Source organism: Polypterus senegalus, chromosome 5 (assembly GCF_016835505.1).
Source record: "Polypterus senegalus isolate Bchr_013 chromosome 5, ASM1683550v1, whole genome shotgun sequence".
NCBI classification, from domain to species: domain Eukaryota; kingdom Metazoa; phylum Chordata; class Cladistia; order Polypteriformes; family Polypteridae; genus Polypterus; species Polypterus senegalus.
This window is the reverse complement of record NC_053158.1, coordinates 73755627-73783607: the sequence shown is the minus strand read 5'-3', so window position 1 is coordinate 73783607 and position 27981 is coordinate 73755627. Positions and strand designations below refer to the sequence as shown.

The 27981-nt window shown below is 38.2% G+C and overlaps 1 protein-coding gene across 1 annotated transcript; it reads left to right on the top strand.

The window, feature by feature from the left end:
- The first annotated feature begins 230 nt into the window (after positions 1–230).
- LOC120530361 lies at positions 231–27981 on the top strand. Its single transcript, XM_039754806.1, has 7 exons — positions 231–245; positions 9366–9458; positions 10817–10971; positions 13534–13670; positions 14365–14522; positions 21475–21587; positions 25877–27981. Exons 2-7 carry the CDS (start codon positions 9377–9379, stop codon positions 27062–27064), a joined length of 1833 nt encoding a protein of 610 aa, XP_039610740.1. The 5' UTR covers positions 231–245; positions 9366–9376; the 3' UTR covers positions 27065–27981.

Here is a 27981-nt window from a genome sequence, read left to right as displayed (position 1 = left end):
AACTGACGTCCAGTTGCAACATCAACAGGGGAAGTCAGCCACGCTTTAGGTAAGAGTGGACACTCTAGTAAGCGTACGAGTTTAAATAGTCCCTAGCATTTGTATTAATTTTCAATTTTAATACAATTCCGATGTCTCAAACAATAGGCACATAAGCTTAAGAATAAAAACGTCTTTGCATAAAAGTTGTTTAAGGTCAGCTTTAATGTAATGCAACACCACCTGCGCTCACCTTCACCTTGGCGGTAAGGTCAAAGTCAAGTAAATCCAAATATTAATGCGGATTTTCTTTCAATATACGGGGCGCCGTTTCAGCCAAAAAGCTTTTGAGTTCGTGCTATAGAAGCAAAATTCTAGTGATGGAGTCCTTCTCCCCCTCCATGATTTCATTATTTCGTAAGGAAGCCCTCACTACATAAATAAAAATGTAGTGAAATTAACATCTGGTAATTAACTATGTCGTACATAATGCATACAAAATACAGTATTGTTGCTCTGACATCACTTTGTTTAACCGTAACTCGAGTGGGTGGATTTGGATCTCCTCCAACCTCACCTTGGATTTCCAGCAAAGCAGCGAAGAGCCGCTTCTGTGCTGCTATAGAAGATGTGTTCATTGTGAACAGAGCAATCTGTGACTGGCATTCTGTTATCCTTGTTCTGTGGCAATCGTTCTCATGTTTAGTTCTGCGGGCCCTCAGTGACTGCTGGTTTTCATCCCAAGCAGGTTCTGCTTTTAATTGGATTCTGGTTTTATTTAAGCAAGCAGTTTTTCAGTTTGTGGTAATCAATCCAAAAATTACATGGTAAGCTTTTTAATATTCTTTTTTTTATGTTTGTTATTTACTAATCGGCACACAACTACGCAATAGTGAAACGGTGTTTTGTACTGCTTTCTGCTCCGAGGCATGCGTTGATTACAGCGCGTTGCCGCACCCACTACACAGTGAACCACCCAGAATGCAGAGATCTGTGTGTAGCCGTGCAATGAGTGACAACCTCAGCACCGCGCCGAACCATATGAGTGGTTTTTTTTTTGTTTGTTTTTTTTTACGGTGGATGGCCAATCCTGCCACCAACCCCCACATTTTACCTGCAAATTGGAGGACATGCTTGCAGGGCTGGATGTACTGTAGATTAACGTCATACCCAGGATGGAGCAATTGCAGGTTAAGGGCCTTTCTCATGGGTCCAACGGCTCAGCTCATTTTAATTGTCTGCAGTAAAATGCTGCTAAGACGGCAAACTCCAAAGAGAATGCGTTAAAAGGGCAGCATGGAGTAAAGCACAGAAATGTATAACAAATGAAAATATTTCTTCCAATTTGTAATCGCATTACTGCACTTTTAATTAAAAAATAAGAGGAGGGAGGGGGATCAGTGGGATACAAGTAAATGTAAATTGACTCACTGATTGTGAACTTGTTTGGAGTAAAAGCCCACGGCCACAGGGACATTAAGAACTAATCCTGGAAAAACCCATTGTCCATGCGAATGCAGCAGGCTGCCTGGACCTAAATAAGATTTAAATAGTTAATCCGATCAGAGGTGTCAAGTATTGCCCTAAAGAGCTGCCTTTACTGGTACTGGAACAAATATTTTCTGTTCAAGCATAAACTATGAGATTATGGGCATTGCTTGACTACTTTACATCCTTGAGGAAATACCTGGGATGAGGGTGGAGTTTGACATGGGGGTATGTTTACTTACAAACTTTTTTGTTGTTGTTGTTGCACGAGTACTGCTACATATTTACATTATATTCCAAGTCAAACATCATAAATTGTTCCTAATATAAAATTACAGTATAACCTAAATCTCATTTAAATTATAAATTTAAAACTTTGAAATTATGAAGTGTACAAGTTCCATTAACAATCTTGAAATGTCAAAACTTTTTTGAGCAAGTTAGAAAATGTGTGCAAGGCATAATTTACAGGTCTTCTGGGACTGGATTAACAGTTTTGAAAAACCTAGGTGGGCTGGCAATGATAAACTAGCCCTGTGTGCGATGATCTGGTTCACTGGAATTGTTCCTATTTTGTGCCTTATGCCTTCTGGATTAGACTAGAGCCACCTTGAGTCTCTTCCCTAGATAAGCAGATTTACAAAATGGATGGAGTGATGGCAAGTTGGAGCATTTTTATTTTGTGAATCAAAGGGGCATTTTAATTAAATATTTTGTCACTGTAATATGTGTGACTTGCTGTTTGTGCAGGCACCACATTCAAGCATAAAACACAGGCATGACTTTGCAGTCATTTGAATAGCTTGTACTGATGACTGAGGATCAGTTTACTGACAGAGGTGGCTGTCTCACATGTGAAAGGGGAAAATACTGTGTAAAAAATACACAAGTTGGAGTGACCTCTCTCCAGCAAAATCTGAAATGGTAAACTAATCCATAATTGAGAGTGCAGAATGTGTCTGTTTCTTTTAAGTGTAGGCAACTTGCAAGAGTGAGAAGCTCAAGTAAGGTGGCTTAAAAAACAAACTGAAAAGACTTGCCCTTTATTGGAGATTTATTTTAGTAGTATAGTACATCTGTTGGAAGGGCCAGATACCTTTTAAACTTTGACTTTGGGTGATAAAATGTAGATGATTGTAAAAATGAAAAATATAAACGGGTGGTTTAAAAGAGAACGTTGTATACCATAACAAACCAAGATGAAGTTTATTTTGACATTTTACATTGACATTTTAACAGAAATTCATGGCTTTGCCAAACAAATCCCTGAAAACTAAGTGGGAAGAAAATATCAAAATATATGCCATGTTCACCACACAGCTAGGGAAGTTTAGGCCTATCGGTTAAACTAAAATGCATGTCGTTCGGAGGATGCTGGAGTACCAAGACACAATTCGAAGTTCTTCAAAACGGGTCTGTGAAACTGGCAGTAGTCGCAACTACATTTTCATCCCCGTAATCTGTATTTTTACCAGTTATTAAAGTATTTATTTTAATCCTAAATTACAAATGCAATTTCTCTAATGGATTTCTGATTTGTCATGTTTTTAAAACAAATGATCCAATCAGGGTAGTAATGCCTTATTTAAGTTTGAAGCTAGTGCTTGGCATAATAGTGTGGTGGCTTTTGTTTTCAAATCTGTAGTTATTACTGATTTATCACTACAGTATAGCTGACACTTCTGCTGCTTTCCTCTAAGAATCTGCTATCAAAATGCTTGACCCAATTTCATTGAGACAGTCTGCCCCTTAAGTACCAAGGTGAGCAAGGAGGTGTTGATTAATGGAAAGACCTTCCAATTATTGTGAACCACAGATTAACAGGTTATTCAAATATTGAAGTGTTAAAAGTCTGAAAGCATGCATCAACATTAAAATTTAGTGTTTGTGGTATATAGATACTGTTTAAGTTTTCAAATATTTTTTGTGTTAAGGTCTTGAGGGGCTAAAGCGTCTTGATATCAGTATTGCGCTTAAGGAATGAACTGAAGATGGAATTGGGTATACAACTGTAACAATCTGTGTTAAGTACCACTTCTGCCAGTGTAACAGTACAACTTTGTTAATGTTCTATTACTTTGTGTAGGTTAATCAATCTTGAACTTTCTAGTCTCTTTGAAAATTTTGAACTGTTGGTCAGTAAGTTGTGCATGATACCATATGTCTTTACAGCACTTCTGCACCTGGTAAGTCTTTACAGCCTATTAGTAAGAACTGTATCCAGTATTCTTTTAATATAAGTTGTATTTGGCGAACCATTAGTCTGAGCTGTGGATACACTTAAATTATCAATGAAATGAGCATTTTAACAATTAGTGCTACCACATCAGAAGCATTGATTGATACTGTATTGTGGTTAAAGTTCTGTTTATACTAAACCCCACAATTTTTTTTTTCTCTTCAAAAGTTTTCTACCAGTTTGTTTAAGCTTTGGATGGGGTGAATAATGGATAGATTACACTGCCTCAAAATATTTGCCTCATTTCACTGATGTAAAATTGTTTTGCAGCTCTCTATTTTTCTTTTTTGTACTGTAATGAATGGAAAGATTGGAAAAGTGACCTTTTCAAAACTGAAGGTTAGAATATGAAATTATCAAATTTCAAGACATCCAAATGATGCTATCTGAAAGATTATAGCACAGAGAAATGCATTTGATTGGTGTCTCAGAAGTAAAAGGCCTGAAGTTGTCTCAGATTTAAATGAAATTTCCACAGCTCAGCCTATTATCTAGTTGATGGGCACATTCTGCATGGTAACTAGTGCATTGCCATAAAGGCATATAAGCGTGTTAAACTTTGTCCACAATATGGTAACACTGATCCAATTTTAGATATTTACAACAGAATGCATTTTCCTTTAGAAAGGACTAGTTCCAAAGTGGACTGGCATAATTGATAATCTAAAGTGACATTGTACTCCCAAATTTAGACTAACTTGTGCTGTGGTTTTGCGCATATGCAACTCTTCTGTGAAGTTACAGCAACATTAAATTGTTAATTTTACAATATGTGATGATTCTACAACTTTCAGTTATGTTGGCTCTTTACTAATGGGTGTCTGATACCCACCTCATGTTTTGTATTTTCATGTCTAGGGACAAGTTTCCATTCAAACAGTTAATTCTTCTTTTAGTGCTGTTCATGGTGGTATGGATTTAAATAAACCGCTTGTATCAGTTTATCACCAAGATTTAACCATAAATTTCATTTAGAAATCTATACTAATAAAAGGCAAAGCCCTGACTGACTGACTGACTCGCTCATCACTAATTCTCCAACTTCCCATGTAGGTAGAAGGCTGAAATTTGGCAGGCTAATTCCTTACAGGTTACTTACAAAAGCTAAGCAGTTAAGGTTTCATTTCGAAATTCTACGTGCAACGGTGATAACGGTCGACAACGTCCGCCATGTTACTTTTTTATTTATGACCCATCTTCACGAAATTTGGTAGGCGGCTTTCCTGCGCTAACCGAAACCGATGTACGTACTTATTTCGGTGGTATGACGCCACTGTCGGCCGCCATATTGAACTTTCCAACGGTCTTTGTTACCTATGGGCCAATCTTGAAGAAATTTGGTACGCGGGTTCCCAATGAATCCTACTTGCGTACATATATACGTCCATAGCCTGCAGCTCGGTCGCCGTGTGAGGCGGCATTGGGTCCCCCATCCCCACGCCTCCCATGTTGTTGGCTGTCTGCCTATATAAGGCCGTCCATTGCTCCGGTCTCTTCATTCCCTTCCTTGCTTCGCCGCGGTATTCACGTCTCCCTGCTGATAACCGCAGCCTTTTTATTTAATCCATGGCTTCTCCGCTGTTTTATTGTTTGTTTATTACGATTATAGTTATTGTATAGGTATTTTAGACTTGGGTACCTGAACAATGTAAACTATTTCCTTTATCGTTCCAACCGTACCCCCATTAACATGTCTATCGAGGTGATCATAATTGATCAAAGAACTGTCACTTACCGAGTAGTTTCCATGCCCGGAGATGGCGCCTGCCTTTTCCATTCTCTGTTTTACATATTGCATGGCCATATCAGGCTCACTCTTGATATCTGGACGAACATTGTGTCTTATGTATTGAATGACTGAGACAGGTTCAAGGTGTGGACTGATGACGGTACAGGAGATAATTATACTACACAGGAGCACTAGAAGATTGAAATGCTTAAGCCCTTCACCTATGGTTCTGCATGTGAGTTGATGGCTGTCACTTTCAAGTGTACCGAAATGGCCAAATATTTTACACCTTTGGACAACTGCCAATGCCTCTTAAACATCTTAGATTCACAGGTGACAATTTGAGTAGTGGACACTTTGATGTTTATGAATGTTTAAACTGTCAAAAGCTGGATGCGAAGTTATCAATGAAACCGGTTGTATGCTTACAATGCTTGACAGATGCCGAATTTCACTTCAACACAGCAAGTCCTGCAAATACTAACGTAATTGAAACAAACCATGAAACTCAAACCGATTATGACAGCAGCAATCGAAGCTGTGAGATTTGAGGCAAGATTACTGTTCACATGGCCAACTGTACGTTGCATGCTCAAGAGTAAGCTCCGCGCACAACTTGGTCATATTACAACCTGAGGGCCGAACTGACAACATGGCATACAAAGAGATCCTTAACAAATAATTAGTATATTTTCCCTCAGTTTAAAAAGGTTTACTTTTCTTTTTAATAAAAATTTTAAAGCAGTACTTCGCTGCTGCAAAGTGCGGGTATTTTGCTAGTTTTATATAAAATAGCACCTGTGTATGACAACCACCAAATTCCTACAGGTTATAAATACTACAGCAACAGTAAAATGCCCACCCTTACAACTTTTATATACATAATCACACTTATCCAGGTAAATAAAGGTAAGCTGAAGTCAATTTATTAAAATGCAATTGATGTCATACGTTGCATCCAAAGAGCTCGGCAGTTGACAGTAAAGAGAGAAAACAAAGTGTAATAGTATTTCTTTTTTCTTTAGTGTGGGTCCATGGTTGTTCACAATAAACAATGTGTTGTTTTTGCTAACCTAGGCCAAGTAGCTGCCTTTTACAAGCCCAAACAATTTCATATGTGCATGCTGAACTTTGAAACTGTAGTGTAATGTGTTTTTTCTTTCTTTCCCCTGGTGCTATGTTGATAACTATTTATATTTTAACATTAATAGTTACTCCAACATCTTGACTAGAAATGGACGCTTGGTCAAGTTGCAGAGGTCCAAATACCACAGACGAATATAATACCAAGGAGGGAAATAGACTAAACAAAATATGTCCTAATGTTCAGGTGTATTTGTGGACATAGTTAATGTTTTGAAAGTTGGAGAATTTTTTTTTTTTATTTACTGCATCACTCAAGGTAAAATTGCCGGCAAGTATAGTGTGTATTGATGTGTAAACGCTAGTCATTGTGGTACTCTGCTGGTAAATAAGGAATAGTGAAACACTGAATCCTTTATAAGCATTAAAATTCAGCCATGAGGTTGTTTTTACTTTAATCTAAATACTAAGTACAATTCACTTTGTATAATGTTGTACTTAGCCACACTTTGGGAGCTGTGTTCCCATTCATTTCTAGATAAATTACTTTTTGCTTTCCTTTCTTTTGACTTTGACAGTTATGAAGATCATTAACTTGCATGGCACGATTCTTTTGCAGAAGTCACTGCTGTAAAGGCATTTTCCAGCTCATATGCATGACACTGTTGCCATTAGAATAACTTGTATTGGGGATCTGTACTGCTGTCAAGAACCGCTGTTAGATGTGCAAAAGAGGAAATATACAAGTTAAAATGACCACTTTCAAGGTACTTTTTTGAAAAAAATCAGTATTTGAGATCACAGTGAATCTTTGTTTTAAGATGGATGATTTGCTAGTTCTATGGCAGTGTTTTTATACCCCCCAAAAAACAAAATGTGCACAGCACACACTATTCAAGATGTCTTAACAAAAACTGAATTTTACTATACAGTTTCTACAATAAGTGCACCAAATGTGATGGACTGGCACACCATTCAGGGTTAGGTAAGTTTATATAAAAAAAAAAAAAAAACTGAGCTGCCCTACAATATATAGGGCATCTTGATAGTGCTTATTTAGTATACTAAGATTTAAAATTTATAAAATGAATCTTTACCCAACTTACTGTGGATGTTTGGAATAGGAGGTCGCAATAAGTAGGCCATTGTATGAAATGATTTATGACCTAAGCCTCCTGAAGCCCCCAGTGCCCTCATACAAAAGCTTCTGAATGTAGTTTGCACTGCCTTTGGGTCTTCACAGAGGCACCCAATTATCTGTTAGTTGGATCGAAAATAAATGTTACCTGAAGAATAAAACTTGGGGTGGGAGTGAATCTCCCAAGTAGGTAAAGAGGTGACCTGGAAATTGGTGTAATTTGAATTAATGTCATTATTTTATTCTACATAGCTTGCCTAAATATATTTGTAGAACTTGATTATGCCTGATACTTTTTACAATGCAGTTTAAGGCACATTGAGTGGTGTGTGGTTGTGTTTTTTTGCTTATTAAATTAATGAATATAGTCCCTTGGAAGCCAACAGAGGCTTAGTTATTTTCTTCAGTAGTATAAAAAAATAGAACTCCTGTGCTTAAAGTAGTACACCAGTTTTCTTAAACTTTGCGCTACCTAATTCTGCTCCAATTTGTATACAACATCAACTTTGGCAAAAGCTGAAGCTATTATGCTATGTTCCTGCTTTACAGTATGAAGAAAAAATTCTTGGCAGATTATACACAAGTCTATATATATTGACTATCTTGTGCATTCAAAATACTAATGGCTATACCTGGGTTATATTTAATATTCTGTTTGTGTGCCATCCTCTTAATGGAGTCATATTGGCAAAAGAACATCTTAACCTTACTATAACCTTAATGCTGTTGAAATAAATGCTGCTGTCATTTGCTTCACATTAATGTCTTTGTTTTTGTAATACATTTTGAAACCCCACTTGCAAAAAATATGCTTCTTTTCCCATTTCTACTTTCCTTTGAATGCTCTAGGATGGCAGACTGCTACATTTTGCTCAGTGCTATGTCATTCTTCTAACAAAAAATGACACTCAATATTTATGTTGCTCAGAAGAGATGTCAGCCTTTTGTTATTGTTCATATAATGTGCCATTTTGCACAGAAAAATATGGCTTCATATTTACAGCTCGGCGGGGGATCAAATCTTATCTTTCACATTTCCACAGCCTTTGTTCCTTGCAGCAGTTATGATTCTCATCTTCCTTAGAAGCTGAAATTCTGGAATTCTAATTGCTAATAGTGTCTCTTTAATATCCTGTAAGTTTATATCTGCAGAAATCACATTTTAGAGGAACTTGTTAATGGTAACTGGATAACTCCTCTATTATGCAATTTTGTTTTCTGCAGAATATGAAGTGGACAGGTCATTTAACAATCTGTACTTTATTTTTTTTAAACTGCCTTTTTCCTGACAATTTGGAAGACATTGTATATAACTAGCCTTGGATGGGGATGCTGGGAACACATTCAGACTGGGTCAGTAAGAGTGGCCGTTTAACATAGTGTGAATATCAGAGGAGATCAAATTGCCCAGAGAAAGCCCACAAATACATTAATCAGTGGGTTCAACATGATGACTGGCTTGGAAACCTTCAAAGGGCTGAGGCGTACATTAACATTCATTGCTGCAGTGCCACTCCTGTCCAGCAAAGCATGTGAAATATGTGCATCTGCTTTGCAAGCTTTTAAAGTGGAAGTTAAGAGGTTTGCTAAATCTTTTTACACAAGCTAAAGTGTCACAGTTTTAGAATTTTTAATTTCACCAAAAAATGGGTTATATAAATTAGCTTCTCAGTAAGATGATGCTTTCTTTTCTTTTTTTTTTTCTTCAGACTTAAATTCAATGGAGCTGACTGATATTTACTCCTCGGAGCTGGTAGAGCTACCATTTCATTATGTTCAGAACATCGCAGAACTTTTTGAAAGTAAGTTGCAAATGCATTCGTTTAGCTCCCCCCGCCAAAATTAAAACTTTATTTACTAGGTTATGGTTTCTCTGCCTAGTTTTGGTGCTACCTAAGAATAGTGGTTTCCTAGAAGGTGCAACCAATAACGGAGCTCCATGGTTTTAGTTTTAGTATCTTTATATGTATATCAGAACAGCCATGCAACTATGTGGACATACACAAGGAAATAAATGTTTAAGTCCAAGGTTTTCACACACAAGTTACTATTGTCGTTTTGATTCATATGCATGTTTAAATGCTGGTGTAAAATTTTTTTTGTTCCAAATCTATCACAGTCACACAGGAAAATAAAATTGTGCTCTTCAGTACTGTTTTGACACTACTAATTTTAATCCTGCCATGCTGCCCATCTATCACTTTTTCACTAAGGAGAGAAAAGTCCATAAAGAAGACGTGATGAAGGGATAGTTGTGCATAATGTGTATATTACAAAGCAGAAACTAAGTCTGCCTTTATCATTAATCTTACTTCTTCCCCCTACATGTCCCATTCATTTGCAACTAGCTTAAAGTGAACCTACTTGCTGTATAATTATCAATGCTTTCTAAAGTTTTAGTGGGTTGGTTATAAGAAGTAGAAAAGGTTTCTACAGTAAATGAAAATTAGATGCATTTTAATTTCAGAACAGCTAAAATGATATTTATTACTTTGTACAAAGAGAGAGAGAGCGAGCAGGGGAAGGAGGTTGGGAGCATGCACTGATACAATGGTACTGAAGTGTCACTCATTGCACAGCTGAGCTCAGATCCTAATTTGGGATGCTGAGTTGGCTTGGCTTTATACAGTATTCCTTTTAATGTTTTGTCCTCTTTTTTTTGTTTAAAAAAAAAAAAAATGGTCAGTTTTTGACAAGTTGCTGCCCTTGAATCCAGTTTTTGCATGACCTTGGTTTAACATGTCCTTATCTATGTCCTTGTGTTGCACAATTTGCTTTTTTGAATCTGTTGCTAAATAATGCCATTTGTGACTCATTTCCATATTCTGGCAGTAGAACGTAATCTAAATTTTATAATGAATAAGTGTGCCCAAAAGAATGAAGACCTGGGCATAGGATGCATTTATACAGAAACTTCTGCAAAGTATACTGATTAATGAGGGTGGCATTTAGTGTTTTGTTTTTTATATAGATTTAGATATAGATATATAATGGATCTATATCTATTGCAAAACGGTTAATTTATTTTAGTGCAAATTACACATGATGTTGAAACAAATCTCATGTTTTCAAATCTGAAGTTGGTAGCAATTTTCAGGTAGCGTTTTTGTATTAAAATAAGTGTGGCAAGTTTTTTTTTTTTTTTTTTTCCTACACACAGTTAAAACAAAAAAGAACTCCATTGTGCGTGGCAAACGTAGACGTTTTCGGAGACAAATGACAACTCCAAGAAATAAAGATGAGGAAAAAAATACTGACAAGCCAGTGAGGAAAAGACCCAACTATTTTGTGTCCATCCCCATAAAGGATAAGCAGGTATCACTAGTTTTTAGGGGTAGTATTTTTATTTGTTTTCTTTTGTTATTTTGAATTGTATATTCTACTTTTAATGCACTTTTTACAATTAGTTAAAATTGTGCATGAAATGTTTTTTCTTTACCATTTTGTCAAATTCTGTAAAGTTTCAATGATCTATCTATCTAATTTTGATTGGTTTGGATTGGAATTATTGTTTTCCCTTTATTAATATGATGTTTGGTATTGTTGACATGTGTGAGGGGCTGGGGGGGTGTGCATTTTTTGGAAATAACTTTGTCTTAAGAGACAATGCCAGTCCAGGGCACTCATTTGTCTAAGCTTTATATCATATTACTAACTTTATAATGTTCTGTACTTGGTAATATTTGTCAGTTTTTTATTATTTACACACTAGGGAGTCTCCAGCTCGCTGCATTCGCTAACCCCCCCAGGCCTGTGCAATGCGCCAGCTACTTCGCATCTCTGCTGCTTCGTTGTAAAGAGGGGGGCTGAACGCAAACCCCAAGGAGACATTGTCACTCTTCTGAAACCCCCTCTTAAACGGTGGTAGAATGGGAAACAAATACAGTTTTTGTTTACCTCCTCTTTGGCTCGATCAGCTGCTGGCTTGCTGCTGTTGCCGTGCTGTGTGATCTGCATCTCGCGCAGTGCTTCGAACATTTAAAAGCCTGTACAGCAGCTGTTCTATGCTTTTGTCTTTTATTTCTGGTCCCGGGCATGGTTAAATGTTTTGGCACAAAGTCTCATCTCATGGGACGCGAGTGCTTGATATTATATATTTTTAAAAAATTGGAATCTGAAAATTTATAAATTCTGAAAAGAATGCTAAAATATGTAGGTTTTAAAATAAGCCCCATTTTAAAACGTGACATAAAAATGTGTTATTTACATATAATATTGTGAGCACGGGTCCAAACACCATCAGACAAACACCGGCACTTTATAAAACACACATTTATTCACTATAAAGTCCACACAGTGCTCCCAGCACCAATCACCCTCCACATGGGCCTTTCTCACAATGTTTGTAGGCCGCCTTTCTTCCTCCTGTTCTGGGAGCTTCGTCCTGCTCCTAACTCTAGATCTCCAACTGTGCTCCAGGTGCTTGATGACGTTCTTCCGGCAGAACTTTCTGGTGTGGCGGAAGTGCTGCCCTTGCACCCAGAAACACTCCAGGCATCCCTGGAAGGTCCTTCCTCCACCTTCACAGGTGTGGCGGAAGTGTCGATCTCCTGGGCTCCATGACAGGCCACGGGACCCAATTGGCTTGAGCCTCCTTGCTCCATCCCCGTGATCTCATCATCATCAACAACAACAACAACATTTATTTATATAGCACATTTTCATACAAACAGTAGCTCAAAGTGCTTTACATATTAAAGAATAGAAAAATGAAAGACACAATTATAATACAAAATAAATCAACATTAACATCAAATAAGAGTAAGGTTCAATGGCCAGGGGGGACAGAAAAAACAAAAAAACCTCCAGACGGCTGGAGAAAAAAAATAAAATCTGTAGGGATTCCAGACCATGAGACCGCCCAGTCCCCTCTGGGCATTCTACCTAACATAAATGAAACAGTCCTCTTTGGATTTAGGACTCTCACGGAAGGGCTTGACGATGATGATGGTCACGTAGACTTCTGCCTTTTAATCCGTCCATCATTGTTTGAGCATCATGAAGCTTTGAGTAGGTGGTGGGGGCGCAGGCCACCACCACAAAGAAACCGGAAAAAGAAACAGAAAAGAGAGTAGGGGTCAGTACCGATTTTAGAGCCACGTCATCCAGGACGGTTGCCCCCTCGTGGCTTTGGGGATGTATAGACCACCTCCCGGGCCTTCCAGGTGTCCCGGTTGGGTCTGACCCCCCAGCCTCCTGTAATGATATATATATAATATACACAGGGTGAGTCAAAAGTATGTTAACACTAATGGATTATTTTTATCTCATCCACACCTTTCCAGGTTTATGGATAGGTTGTGGTGGACCATTGCCATAGCCTCCACACTCCCCTGATTTGACACACTGATTTCTACTTATGCTGTATGGTGAAGGAGCGCGTGTATAGTGGGAAAGTTCAGTATACCAATGACCTGAAGGACTGAATACAGACTCTAGTATCATCTATTCTCTGCAAAACGTGTGTCTGGGCTTTAAATGGTACTGTTGCTTGATGGTTTTTGTATGTTGAACAGGTTGAGACATTCCTGTAAATCATCTTGCATATAATGAAGTATGTTTTGTGAATAAATTGCTTCTACCATTCAAATGTTAACATAATTTTGACTCTCCCTGTATATGTAACTTTTTTCATTTCACTTTTCTAATGCTCCATGGATGTAGTTTGTCGGAAAACTAAGCTTTCATGTACACCAGTATGTGTTTTTTTAAAATTGAGATGCTGTATAATATTTAATTTGTCTAAGTTCATGTAACTCTTGTCAGTAGCTCTCTGAAAATGTATGTTAAAGGATGAGGAACCTGTAATAGTCTGCTAATTGTGGTTTTACCAGGACAATGTAAAACCGTGGAAGGACTAACATTTATTACTCTTAGATTTTAGAAAAAATTGGAGACATTCAAAAGATGATGATATCAAAGGAAAAAGTGCTAAAAAAGGCATTAATTTCGGCAGAGAAGCTACATCTAACCATCTTAGTGGCAAATCTGAAGAATGAAGATGATGTCAAAAGGTATGTGATATACTGTATATGGGCTTACTTCCATGGCAGTTGTAAATCGGAATCAAATTGTTGTCTATCTAATCTCTCCAAAAAGTCAGTTTCCCTATGTATGTGTATGTATACAAAATATTTTTAACCCACTTTTTCCAGTACAGGATCAAGGGAATGCAGATGCTAGAAGTTGCCAGTTTGTTACAGGGCAAAACTTATTCAGGCTGTACTTTTTTTAAACAAAAAAAATAAATAGTTGACTGCTGTGAGATACAGTATAAGTGATAATCACTTCTAAGATCTCAGAACTTTCACCAAAATGTTGATTCCTATTTTAAATGAACAGATGAATTATAGCATAGGCATTCATTAATGAACTAAGTTTGTTTAGTGAGTTTCAATTTTTTTTTTAATTGTGTAATGTTGCACAAATTATAAAATATTTAGATTTTTTTAAAACATTGCAATACACCTTGAATAATGTGATCATTACATTTAAATCTGCTGATGTCTAGTTCTAGTAAGTGACTTTTACTATAAAGATTCCGGGTTTTATAACATACCTTGAGTATGGATCAATGCTTTTAGAAGTCTTTTGTCAAGATTATGGATTCTAATATTGACTTTCCACTAGTTGTTCACTTAAAATAAATGCTTTTGGCAGCTAAAAGTGCATTTTATGTAATTCTGAAAATTGGAGATTCTCTTGCAGGGCATCATGTGCTCTTCTGCAGTGCAGAGGTCAAGTTGAAGAAATCCTGAAGGGTCGTTTGCCACAAATGACATTTCATGGAATTGGCCATTTTCACAGTAAAGTGCTATATGTCAAAATGACAGACACAGAACAGCCAACACTCCACGAAGTGTCAGGTTAGTAAAACTATGATGCACCCTAGTTCATTTAATGAAGCAAAGTCAGGACTGTAGTTAAGACAAAAATTGCACCCTTTCCATTGATTGTGTAATTGATTTAGTGAGGATACCTGAATGTGTCTTTAAACACAAGTACTGCCAGACATGATTTAGCTTTAAATAGTGCTGTGCTTGATTTGTTTTTAATTAGCTATCCAGTTTGCTTGTGGTATTACGTTTACATTATACAATGACACTTTTACAATTTGTCTTAAAAAATGTACCCAGGCTGCAGAGTAGTAAATCACAAGAATTGATCAAAATCCAGTCTAGACAAGCTTGGTGAAATGTTTAATAACAAGTGCAAAAATTAGTGATTGTCCTGTGCAAAAGCATGCACTAAATAGTCATTCATAGAAATAGATACAATTTCCCCTATAATGCTTTTTTTTGCAATCCAATAAAGAGACAAACTAAGGATGAAATATGTGGTACATTGGCATATAAGCAAAGAGAAATGATGTAAGAAAACTAAATTCACAAACTGTAGACTTTTTTTATGTTTTTGGCATTTTAAATAATAACCACTTGCATGTTCAGTGCATGCACTATATAGAAACCTGTTGGCCCCATCACATTTTTGATTTTGAACATGTTAATCAAATGGATCTGACATGTTAAATATAGACCTGTTCTTTATGCACACTCCTGATACTCCCTGCTTTGGTCTCTAAAGCCACGAGCTATAAGATTCTAGATGTTCTTGGCGTCATTTGATTTAGGAGACCGTGGAAGAGTGTGTTTTGCATGGGGGGTGTGTGTGGAGGTGGTGTTTGTTTATTTATTTTAAATCTCAGATCGCTAACGTTTTTGTAGTTGTTCTGCTTTGTTTCTGGGTGCTTGTGCACCAGAGTATGTCACTTGCTGATCTAAACAATGAAAAATTGCAAAGAAATCAAATCTCAATTGGTTATCTAATCAAAGCATTACAGAAAATCAATTACTGCTTACACCTGAATGTGTATTTAGACTTATCATTGAATTTCTGACTCTGGACTCTGGAGGCAACTAATAGGTACTGGCAGGCCAAGCTGAATGCAGCTTTGGTGGTTGCTGAGGCAAAAACTTGGGTGTGGGAGGAGTTTGGAAGGCCATGGAGAACGACTTTCGGATGGCTTTGAGGAGATTTTGGTCCACCATCCGGTATCTCGGGACGGGGTAGCAGTGCAGTGTCAACACTGTATATGGTGGGGATGGTGCGCTGCTGACCTCAACTTGGGTCTGTGGGGGGAGTACTTCGAAGACCTCCTCAATCCTACTAACATGCCTTCCAATGAGGAAGCAGAGCCTGGAGACTCGGAGGTGGGCTCCCCCATCTCTGGGACTGAGGTCACCGAGGTGGTCAAAAAAGCTCTTTGGTGGCAGGGCCCCAGGGGTGGATGAGATACGCCCGGAGTTCCTCAAGGCTCTGGATGTTGCGAGACTGTCCTTGTTGACGCGCCTCTGCAACATCACATGGACATCAGGGACAATACCTCTGGATTGGCAGACCGGGGTTTGGTGGTCCCCCTCTTTAAGAAGTTCCAACTACAGAGGGATCACACTCCTCAGCCTTCCTGGAAAAGTCTATTCGGGGGTCCTGGAGAGGAGGGTCCATCAGATAGTCAAGCCTCGGATTCCAGAGGAACAGTGTGGTTTTTGTCCTGGTCGCGAAACAGTGGACCAGCTCTACACCCTTAGCAAGGTCCTGGAGGGTGCATGGGAGTTTTCCCAACCAGTCTACATGTGTTTTGTGGACTTGGAAAAGGTGTTCGACCCTGTCTCACTGGGAATCGTGTGGGTGGTACTCGCAGCATATGGGGTATCGGACCCCATGATAAGGGCTGTTCGGTCCCTGTACAACCGTGTCAGAGCTTGGTCTGAATTGCCGGCAGTAAGTCGACCCCGTTTCCAGTGAGAGTTGGACTCTGCCGGGGCTGCCCTTTGTTGCCAATTCTGTTCATAACTTTTATGGACAGAATTTCTAAAAGCATCCAGGGTGTTGAGGGGGTCTGGTTTGGTGAACTTAGGATTGGGTCACTGCTTTTTGCAAATGATGATGTCCTGTTTTCTCCATTAGGCGGTGATCTTCAGCTCTCTCTGGATCGGTTTGCAGCCATGTGTGAAGTGGCTAGAATGGGAATCGGCACCTCCAAATCCGAGACCATGGTCCTCAGCCGGAAAAGGGTGGAGTGCCCTCTCAGGGTTGGGAGTGAGATCCTGCCCCAAGTGGAGGAGTTCAAGTAGGAGTTCGGGGTCTTGTTCATGAGTGAGAGAAGAATGGAGCAGGAGATCGGCAGGCAGATCGGTGTGGCGTCCACAGTGATGCGGGCTCTGCATCGGTCTGTCGTGGTGAAAAAGGAGCTGAGCTGTAAGGCAAAGCTCTCAATTTACCAGTCGATCTATGTTCCTACCCTCGCCTATGGTCATGAGCTATGGTTAGTGACCGAAAGAATGAGATTGCGAATACAAGCGGCTGAAATTTGTTTCCTCCGCAGGGTGACTGGGTTTTCCCTTAAAGATAGGGTGAGAAGCTCAGTCATCTGGGAGGAGCTCAGAGTAGAGCCACAGCTGCCAGATGCCTCCTCAACGCCTGCCTGATGAGATGTTCCGGGCACGTCTAACCGGGAGGAGGCCCTGGGGAAGACCCAGGACACACTGGATGGATTATATCTCTCGGGTGGTCTGGGAATGCCTCGGGATTCCCCCAGAAGAGCTAGAAGTGGTGGCCGGGGAGAGGGAAGTCTGGGTATCTCTGCTCAAGCTGCTGCCCCCGTGACCCAATCTCGGATAAGCGGAAGAGGATGGATGGATTGAATTCTTGATAGCTGCAATATTCTCTGTTATAAACCTTTGGTCTTATGGACAGAAATGTCTATTCACAGTAGTCGCTATGAAACTGCTAGTGGTAGGATGTTGGTTTTGGAGGGAAGAGGTAAGGTAAGCACTTGGCACTTCCGGAAAGAAATTAACCTCACCTACACCAATGGCCTTGAACATTGCTAGAGAATGAACACTGGTTGCAGGTACTTTCAGGGTCTCCCAATCCAGAGGTATGGAACGAGGAAACCCTTACAGAACCCATGTAAGTCTTGGGTCTTTCAACCATGTTTCCCCAAGTATGACACATTGTTAGCCCTGCCTGGTTTAGACCCGGCTGAAGACTTACCATTTTGAGTGTCTGGGAAGTGATGGTAGTACTTGCATTATTTTTATTGGAGGAACTGTACGTATAGATATTTTTGGATGATGTGTTCTTGACCCCATAAATTTATGGAAGAATAAACTAACCTCAATAATAAAGGGTGGCTCGTATTATTCACATAATAGATGGGGATTTACAGTCATATGAAAATGTTTGGGAACGCCTCTCAACCTGCATAATTTCAACAAAAAAGATGACAGTGGTATGTCTCATTTTCTAGGAACATCTGAGTACTGTGGTGTTTTCTGAACAAAGATTTTTAGTGAAGCAGTATTTAGTTGTATGAAATTAAATCAAATGTGAAAAACTGGCTGTGCAAAAATGTGGGTACCCTTGTAATTTTGCTGATTTGAATGCATGTAACTGCTCAATACTGATTACTTGCAACTTCAAATTGGTTGGTTTAGCTTGTTAAGCCTTGAAGTTCATAGACAGGTGTGTCCAATCATGAGAAAAGGTATTTAAGGTGGTCAATTGCAAGTTGTGGTTCTTTTTGACTCTCCTCTGAAGAATGACAGCATGAAATCCTCAAAGCACCTCTCAAAAGATCTGAAAACAAAGATTGTTCAGCATCATGGTTTAGGGGAAGGCTACAAAATGCTATCTTAGAGGTTTAAACTGTCAGTTTCAACTGTAAGGAATGTAATCAGGAAATGGAAGGCCACAGGCACAGTTGCTGTTAAACCCAGGTCTAGTAGGCCAAGAAAAATACAGGAGTGGCATATGTGCAGGATTGTGAGAATGGTTACAGACAACCCACAGATCACTTCCAAAGACCTGCAAGAACATCTTGCTGCAGATGGTGTATCTGCATCGTTCTACAATTCAGCGCAATTTGCACCAAGAACATCTGTATGGTAGGGTGATGAGAATGAAGCCCTTTCTGCACTCGCCTCGTTTGTTGTATGCAAATGCTTATTTAGAAAGGCCAGATTCATTTTGGAACAAAGTGCTTTGGATGGATGAGACATTATTTGGTCATAACAAAAAGCCCTTTGCATGGTGGAAGAAGAACACCGCATTTCAAGAAAAACACCTGTTACCTACTGTCAAATTTGGTGGATGTTCCATCATGCTGACTTGAATATCATCAAACGTCTATGGGATGATTTGAAGCAGGCTGTCCATGCTCGGCAGCCAACTCATTTAACTGAACTGGAGAGATTTTGTATGGAAGAATGGTCAAAAATACCTCCATCCAGACATTCATCAAAGGCTACAGGATGTGTCTACAGGCTGTTATATTTGCAAAATGAGGCTCAACTAAGTATTGATGTAATATCTCTGTTGGAATGCCTAAATTTATGCACCTGTCTAATTTTGTTATGATGCGTATTTTCTGTTAATCCAATAAACTTAATGTCACTGCTGAAATACTACTGTTTCCATAAGGCATGTCATATGTTAAAAGGAAGTTGCTACTTTGAAAGCTCAGCCAATGAGAAATGAAAAACAAAAATCCAAAGAATTGAGAGGGGTCCCTAAAGTTTTTCATATGACTGTATAGTACTGCTGAGAAAAATACATTGGATTTTGATGCAACTAGGTTGCAAAGTGCTAAAAGCATCCATTTTTTTGCTGTACATACAGTGGCCAACATTTATAAGGAAACCATGCCAAGTTGCTGTCCTTGGCAAAGGCTTAGGTGTGGAATATGGAGTTTAGCCTATTGGCTACCCTCCTACAGTCGCAATACTTTTTTAGACTTATCGGTGGAGCCAGTTGCATCCAGCAAAGGGCTCCCTTGCAATTCTGGAGTTTTTAATTTTAAAAAAGCATTCTTATCTCGTCTGCTTGATCCAACTCTAAATATTCAAATTAAAATGTCCCCTTTTCCCTTTTGTAGGTAAAAAGAACTTCTATGAATTTAGAGTCATGATTTAAACATTTCAATAAGAGCTGAAATAGACAATGAAGAATGGAGAAATAAAGAATTTCTCTTTGGCAAATTCACAAGACAGCAAAAGATGCATAAACAAGCAGTGGAGAATTTGTCTTTGATTTTTTTTTTTGTCTGACAGCCTTTCCAATTGTTTCAGGGCATATATACTTTTTGTTTTACTTTTTAATTAAATTGGTCAGAACAAATCAAACTAGTAAACTGCACATGGGTGTAGTGTGTATGTGGCATTTGTCTGTCAACCACCACTCCCCAACATCTTGTGATTTCGGTCCTGATGCAAGACATTAAAGTTGAAGAAAGTGGCATGACTTTGTAGAACATAAGTGTATGTCTGTAGTGTGCAGTAGGGTGTGTTTTTTTTTTTTTTTTTTTTTTAATTTTGGGGTGTTTTACAAACAAACCAAGAATGATTTGTATATAATATTAAAATAACCTAGATCATGGTGAATTATAAATAAGCTATGATAGGTTTGCTTTAAACCTTTAATGCCTTAGGGGCACCTAGGCCAGATGTCCTCTACGTTTGAATGAGATGTAAGTGCAAAGGTAGGATCCAGAGTAAGTATTATCATTTGGATGACCTGGGATTAACTTGCCATTCCATATAAATATTTTCTTAAACTAGAGTAAGGTGGTCTGATGTATCCAAAGTGTTGCTACCACTAACCCAACCAGGCTAAGTACAATACATGAATAATGAAGGGTGAATTGAAACTGAATAATTGGATCTGTCCATCCATTTACTAGAACAATTAGTGTGTTTTTTTTTTTTTTTTCCCCTGTAGTAATTAGGAGAAAGTTGACGCTATATCAGGGGTCCCCAATCCCAGTCCTGGAGAGCCGCAGTGGCTGCAGGTTTTTGTTCTGACCTGGTTGCTTAATTAGAAAGCAATTCTTGCCAATAAAGCACTAACAAGCTATGAAATTAAATTAACTCTGCTATGTCAGGTCATTCTCCTATCCTAGATTTTCTTTCCCTTTCTATCATGCAAATGATTTGAAGGCTAAAATGGACGAGGAATTCTCAGTCCTTCACTTTTTTCTCTTCATTTTTCTTCCAAGTATTTAATTAAACCCAATAGTGCAGATAAATACACACAGGTGTAAATGTAAATAAGCTAAATGGAGAAATGCTGCTCTCTCTTGTCATTTGCATGTTATTGATAATAAGGAGCAATTAAAATAGCTTTTTAAGACAAAATTAAGCAATAAGGGCTCAAAATTACTAAAGTGAAGCAGAAGTGTTACTTTAGCAATAAGTGCTTTTTATTAAGCAACTGGGTTGGAGCAAAAACCCTGCAGCCACTGCGGCTCTCCAGGACCGTGATCGAGGACCCCTGCGCTATATGATTGAACAGTTGGGTGAGACACTTTCTAGCAGGTAGTGTATTTCCTTTTGCTTGGTGTTGGAGCAGGTGATTGCACATCGCATAAATGGGGAAAATGTTAATGTAATTAACTCCCATACCACGTACTAAAACACTATCCGAGATATTTAACTTTTACTCCAAAATAAAACATTTTGCTGAAGACAAACACTGAAAGAGTTAGACATTTTTATTAATAAGGAATTGTGTTTAAGAGAGCATTTTTGTCTACAAAACCTTCACTCCCTTTATGGGAGGATTCAAGTGATTGTATTAATTTGACTGTAATGTGTTACTTTGGATGCCATGTTTACTGAAGGAACAAGGTGTAAAGAATGTGTGGAAAAAGCATTCTGTGAAAATACTAATGTATAGGATCCTTGGCAGAGCAGGGCCCATGCCCTCTATGGCCGTTTTGTTGTGCTGTGGGTAATACTTTGCCTAATCTATTTCCAGAGGCAGTAAAGAGGAGTTTTGAAAATCTGGACATTGATATCTCTGGCAGCAAAGAATTTAAGCCTCATCTGACTATATTGAAGCTCTCTAAAGTCCCAGCACTGAAGAAAAGGGTAAATACTTTTAACATAGATGTGAGGAACTTTTATCTTTACAGGTTATATTAACAGAAAAAATGCATCTACCTAAGATTCTGTTTAGTGGCAAGTGTGCACCTGGCACAATTTAATCTTAACCATGACTGTGCACTTCATAAACTATAGATCTGCTATTACTTATATATATAAACTGCTCAAAAAAATTAAAGGAACACTTTGAAAACACATCAGATCTCAATGGGAAAAAGAAATCCTCCTGGATATCTATACTGATATAGACTGGGTAATGTGTTAGGAATGAAAGGATGCCACATCGTTTGATGGAAATGAAAATGATCAACCTACAGAGCCCTGAATTCAAAGACGCCCCAAAAATCAGAGTGAAAAAATTATGTGGCAGGCTAGTCCATTTTGGCAAAATTTAATTGCAGCAACTCAAAATTGTACGCAGCACTTTGTATGGCCCCTGTGTTCTTGTATACATGCCTGACAACATCGGTGCATGCTTCTAATGAGATGACAGATGGTGTTGTGGGGGAACTCCTCCCAGATCTGGACCAGGGCATCACTGAGCTCCTGGACAGTCTGAGGTGCAACCTGGTGGCATTGGATGGACCAAAACAAAATGTCCCAGAGGTGTTCTATTGGATTTAGGTCAGGAAAGTGTGGTGGCCAGTCAATGGTATCAATTCCTTCATCCTCCAGGAACTGCCTGCATACTCTCACCACATGAGGCCAGGAATTGTCGTGCACCAGGAGCCACTGTACCAGCATAGGGTCTGACAATGGGTCCAAGGATTTCATCCTGATACCTAATGGCAGCCAAGGTGCCTTTGTCAAGCCTGTAGCGGTCTGTGTGACCCTCCATGGATATGCCTCCCCAGACAATCATTAACCCACCACCAAACTGCTCATGCTGAATGATGTTACAGGCAGCATAATGTTCTCCATGGCTTCTCCCGACCCTTTCACTTCTGTCACGTGCTCAGGGTGAACCTGCTCTCATCTGTAAAAGCACAGGGCACCAGTGGTGCATCTGCCAATTCTGGTATTCTATGGCGAATGCCAATCGAGCTGCATGCTGCTGGGCAGTGAGCTCAGGGCCCATTAGAGGACATGGGGCCCTTGGGTCACCCTCATGAAGTCTTTCTGGTTGTTTGGTCAGAGACATTCACACCAGTGGCCTGCTGGAGGTCATTTTGTAGGGCTCTGGCAGTGCTCATCCTGTTCCTCCTTGCCCAAAGGAGCAGATACTGGTCCTGCTGATGGGTTATGGACCTTCTATGGCCCTCTCCAGCTCTCCTAGAGTAACTGCTTGTCTCCTAGAATCTCCTCCATGCCCTTGAGACTGTGCAGGGAGACACAGCAAACCTTCTGGCAATGACACGTATTGATGTGCCATCCTGGAGAAGTTGGACTACCTGTGCAACCTCTGTAGGGTCCAGGTATCACCTCATGCTACCAGTAGTGACACTGACTGTAGCCAAATGCAAAACTAGTGAAGAAACAGTCAGAAAAGATGAGGAGGGAAAATGTTAGTGGCCTCCACCTGTTAAACCATTCCTGTTTTGGGGGTCATCTCATTGTTGCCCCTCTAGTGCATCTGTTGTTAATTTCATTAACACCACAGCAGCTGAAACTGATTAACAACCCCTCTGCTACTTAACTGACCAGATTAATATCCCATAAGTTTCATTGACTTTATGCTATACTCTGATTAAAAGTGTTCCTTTAATTCTTTTGAGCTATATATATATATATATATATATTTTTTTTTTTACTCTAGATTTGTTTTAAAGGTAAGCATTTTAATATAAGCTTTTCATGCCAAATCATTTGGGAGTTTGATGGTTTGGAAAAATATTTTAAAATGTGTTATACTCATTTTTTGGGAGAGTAAGAGGAAGAAAAATGTGTGAGGTGTTCTTTCCTTGTGTTTATTGCTATATGATTTCCCCACCCTTAACAAATTAGTTCAAAACAATCATTCATATAGGGTGTGTGTGTATTAAATTTTTGTGTCACACACATTGTTTGCATTAAGACCTTATAAACAGTGTAGCTTTTGGGAGAAACTTGTTGAATCCTGCCATCTAGTGTTGATATAGAAACATTCTCCTTTTGCATGACTGCTTTGTGGTGAGAAGTTAAGCAAAATGACACCTTTTATTCTTCAACTAGAAAGATTACAATATGCAAGCTTTTGAGGCAACTGTTGCCCCTTCTGCCTGAAGGTGGTTATATAAAAAACTATATTATTAACTATTAGCACACAGACTTCTCTTGCTTAACTGGAAGAATCCTAACCCACCTCTTTTGAAGTCAGTGGGTAACCAATGGCTATATACTATTTGAAAGGGGGGATGTCATTCTCCCTTAGAGGATCTGTTCAAAACTTTTTTAAAAACCTGGCAGGAGCTAATCAATAATATTTTAGAATAAGCTTTTTATATTTAGGGGGGCATTCTCCTTTGGCCATTGGCCTGCCTCTCTTTCTCTTGGGCAGGAGTTGAACTGAATTTAGTTTAAGTTTGACTTCTTTGTATGGTTATAATAAAAAAAAGTGAGGAGATTGTGATGAAACTGAAATTTCTGGCTTACAGATTTTTTTTTTTTTAACTTTATAAAATTTTTACTAAAAATAGAAAAAACTTAAGCTGTCTTAATTGACAGAATTATTTATTTCAGTTCTGTAGCTATGTCCTTTCTCAAAATATTTGTTAAACAGAACTGCGTTTTTTTTTTTTTTTTTTTTTAAACAGGTAAAATTCAGAGTAAGTGTGCATCTTCATTAGCAAAACAGAAACCTATTTAATGAAAAGCAGTTATGTTTTAGACCTGAAGTTTCGCAATAAAAGTAAAAATGAGAAAATAGACTGATCTACAAATGTATAATGAAGGTTTAGTTAACGTTCAGGACATTGAATAATGGTTTTTTGAATGGTTTATGCATTGTGTAAACCTGATACCATTGTACACTAGATGTTAACTATATATGATATGCAAATTACACAAGGGAAAGGATTCAGTCCTACATGGTATACAATTCCAACTTGGCACCCATGTACACACTGGATTTTTTTAGGCCACTTTAATGTAAAAAGTGGAGAAAACAGTAGGCTTTGTTAGTGAGTTGATTAGATGTCAAAATAGTGTGTATTTAGAAAACTTTTTTTTTTTAATTATGGAAGTTATTTAAATTGGTTACTCTAATTTTCTCATACAGCAGACTATTAATCTGGCTGTGCATTGGAACTTACCTGCAGTTCTAATGAACAATTTGTCTCAAGCGTTTTGGCTCCAATTCAAATGGTCTTAATGTTCTTGTATTGGTTTTGCTCTGTTGTGTATTTGTTTGTACTGATGCCATGAATGCCATCCTCAAATCCCATCTTTTTGTCCATTCTTTTTACAGTTTTAAGATTCATTGATTACATGAAATGTTTATCACTGTTTTGTTTAGTTTGTGTCAACATTAACAGCATTTTATTTGAATATTTCATTCTGTCTTGTTGAACAAATATGAGGAATAAGGGACAATGTTTTCATATATATATATATTCTCTTTACAGAATGATTTTGTCTATATTTCTGGAATGGCTACTTTTATCCCTTACTTAGAAGTTAGTTCACTTAAACGATGTTCTTTCACACCTTTTTTAAAATAGTATTTAAATTTTCACAGAAGACAGCATAGTGAAAGTTTATGCATAGAATTTTTAGTTAAAATTTATACCTTTTTAAATAGCTGTAGAGATCCGGTTTTGATAAATTTAATATGCTTTCTTAGTTAAATTATTTTCCAATTCTTGTAATCGCTGCAGCACAAACTACATGCGATTGTGTGGATGGAAATATGATCACTTGCATGTTTGTAAAGGAAGAAGCTGAATGTTTGATTTGGTTTAGCTGGTGAGGAAAATCTAAAGGTCATGTCAGTAGGTAGGGAAGATGCCGGTATTTAGCTGGACCAGTGAATTTCTGAAATGCTCTTATAGGTAAGAATAATTAAAATAAATAAATAAATAAAAAATAAAAAATACTATAAAGCTGCAAAATGACAAAATCTATGTCATCAACGTGTCCATAAAGAAGAGATAGAAAAGCAACCCTGCAGGGTCTAGTTCATCCAAAATAATTCTGAAACCTCTCCAAAGGATGCATGTATAGAAAATGTATGCATTCTATTGAAAGTAAGATCTTCTTACGTTATACTATGAGTAGAAGATAAACGTTCAGTTGATTATTGCTATGAAAGGTGTGTGTGTTTATATAAATGAGTCTGTATCTGTTTTATGTTTAAGAGATTAAAGGCTGCACTCTACAAAGAATATGAAGAAGTGGCTTTTGGTACAGAGTTATTCAATCGCATTGATCTCTGCTCTATGCACAAAAAGGAGGCTTCGGGAGCATATGTGTGTAATGGCTCTCTACTTCTAGATTTCAGCAGTAACACCAGTGTTGATGCAACTTCGGACTCTGTGCAAACCTCTACTCTACATGCCAGCACTGCTGAGGTGACTGACACTACCAATCAACTGGATCTTAATGGTAAGGAACTTCTGGACACATCTGATGAGGACCTGAAAGTTGTGAACAGTTTCTCACCTTATTGCACCACAGCTGAAAATGAAGACTCTCCTGAAAAGGCAAAAGCTGTTGGTAGCAGAGTGCATGATGTAAAAAATAAAAACACAGATTCAGAAGGTGTTGTAAGTGAAACAGATGATGCAGAAAATAAAAGCTTATGCTGTGCCTCAAATGGGTCATCTTCCAAAGTGGAAATTGAAAGGAAGATGGACAATGAAGACATTATAAACCCTGACTCCTTCTCTGTCTCAAATGAGTTTCTTGCCAAAGTGGAAGCTATGGATAGCAAGGTAGATGATGCAGAAAATAAAAACTGGGACTCCTTATGCTCCATCTCCTTTGACTCGCTTGCCAGAACAGAAGTTAATGAAAGAAAGGTGGTAAACGCAGAAGATACAAATTTGGATTCTCTGTGTTCTGTCTCAGATTTATCACTCTCCAAAGGGGAAACTGGTGAGAAGATACATGAGGCACAAGAACTGGGCTCCTTATGTTTGGTTTCTTGTGAGTTGCATTCCAACGTGGAAGTCGATGTTAGTAAGGTAGACAATGCAGAAGGTGTAAAATGTGACTCCTGCTCTGTCTCAGATAAGTCACTTGCCAAAGAGGACGTTATTGAAAGCAGGATAGACAAAGAAAATGAAAACCTGGACCATTCTTGCTCTGTCTTACACCAGTCACCTTCAAAAGCAGAAACTGATGACAAGAAGATCGACAATGCAGTAAAACTGGAATCCTTATGCTCTGTGTCATGTGATTCCCATTCCAAGTTGGAACTTGATGGTAGGAATGTGAATGAAGCAAAACATAAAAATTTGGAGTATAAAGAGTCAATCTTACATGGGTCACTTGCCAAAGTGGAACTACATGATAAGAATGTGGATGATGCAGGAAATTTGTAAATGCTATCTGCAGTGGTTCTTAAATTAGTCATTTAAAAGCATTGGCAGTGGGCAGCTTAGATGATACACACAAAAATCCTGGATTGCTTTAATGGTTTACCTTAAATGGACCACTTGCCAAATCAGAAGCGAATATTTAGAAAGAAAGATGTTGCAAAATATTAACATTGCAATTTATGTAAAAATTGAGCTTTGTTAAACAAGCCAGAAAACTGAAAGCATTTTCAGAAATGTGAACAGTTTGTTTAATTTGGGGATTTTACAAAACCCTTATGTTTACTGAAATAATTCAACAAGCTGTCTTGGCTCAGCTAAAAAAAAAGCAACTATTTAAAGGAACATAAAATGTTAGTTAACATATCTGCAGTTTGACTAGATGTCTTGTACAAGGCATGCCACAAACATTTTTTGTATTTTGTTTAATGCTATGGTGAAATTACAACTAATGTTGGTTAATTCACATAAAGCTGATTTAGTTTTAAAGGAATAAATTGGAGTGTAGAGCAGCAGTTTTCAGAGTGTGAGATTACTGCACTATCTGATCAACTTGACGATTGAGTTTATCTAAGAATACTTTGTTTTTTCTCTTTTGATTTCATTGAACTAAAAAATATCTTTATGACATGTCAGTCTTTGAAAATAGAAGCTGGAACTGGAGAAACTTCAAAATATATTTAATTTGAACAAGAACTGCATTCACTTGAGTGTCTTGAATTAAAGCACTGTATTTCATTTTTTGTGTGATGTACTATATTTTCATCCTTATTTTGCAAACAAGCATGGCATCAAATGAAAGGCTTGGAGGAATATTGCATAACTCCATTGGCTCTAGAGGGTGCAATGTGATGTATGGCATTTCCTGCAGATGGCAGTAAAAGGACAGCTTTTTATGTAACTGTAGCAAGATTGCTATTTAG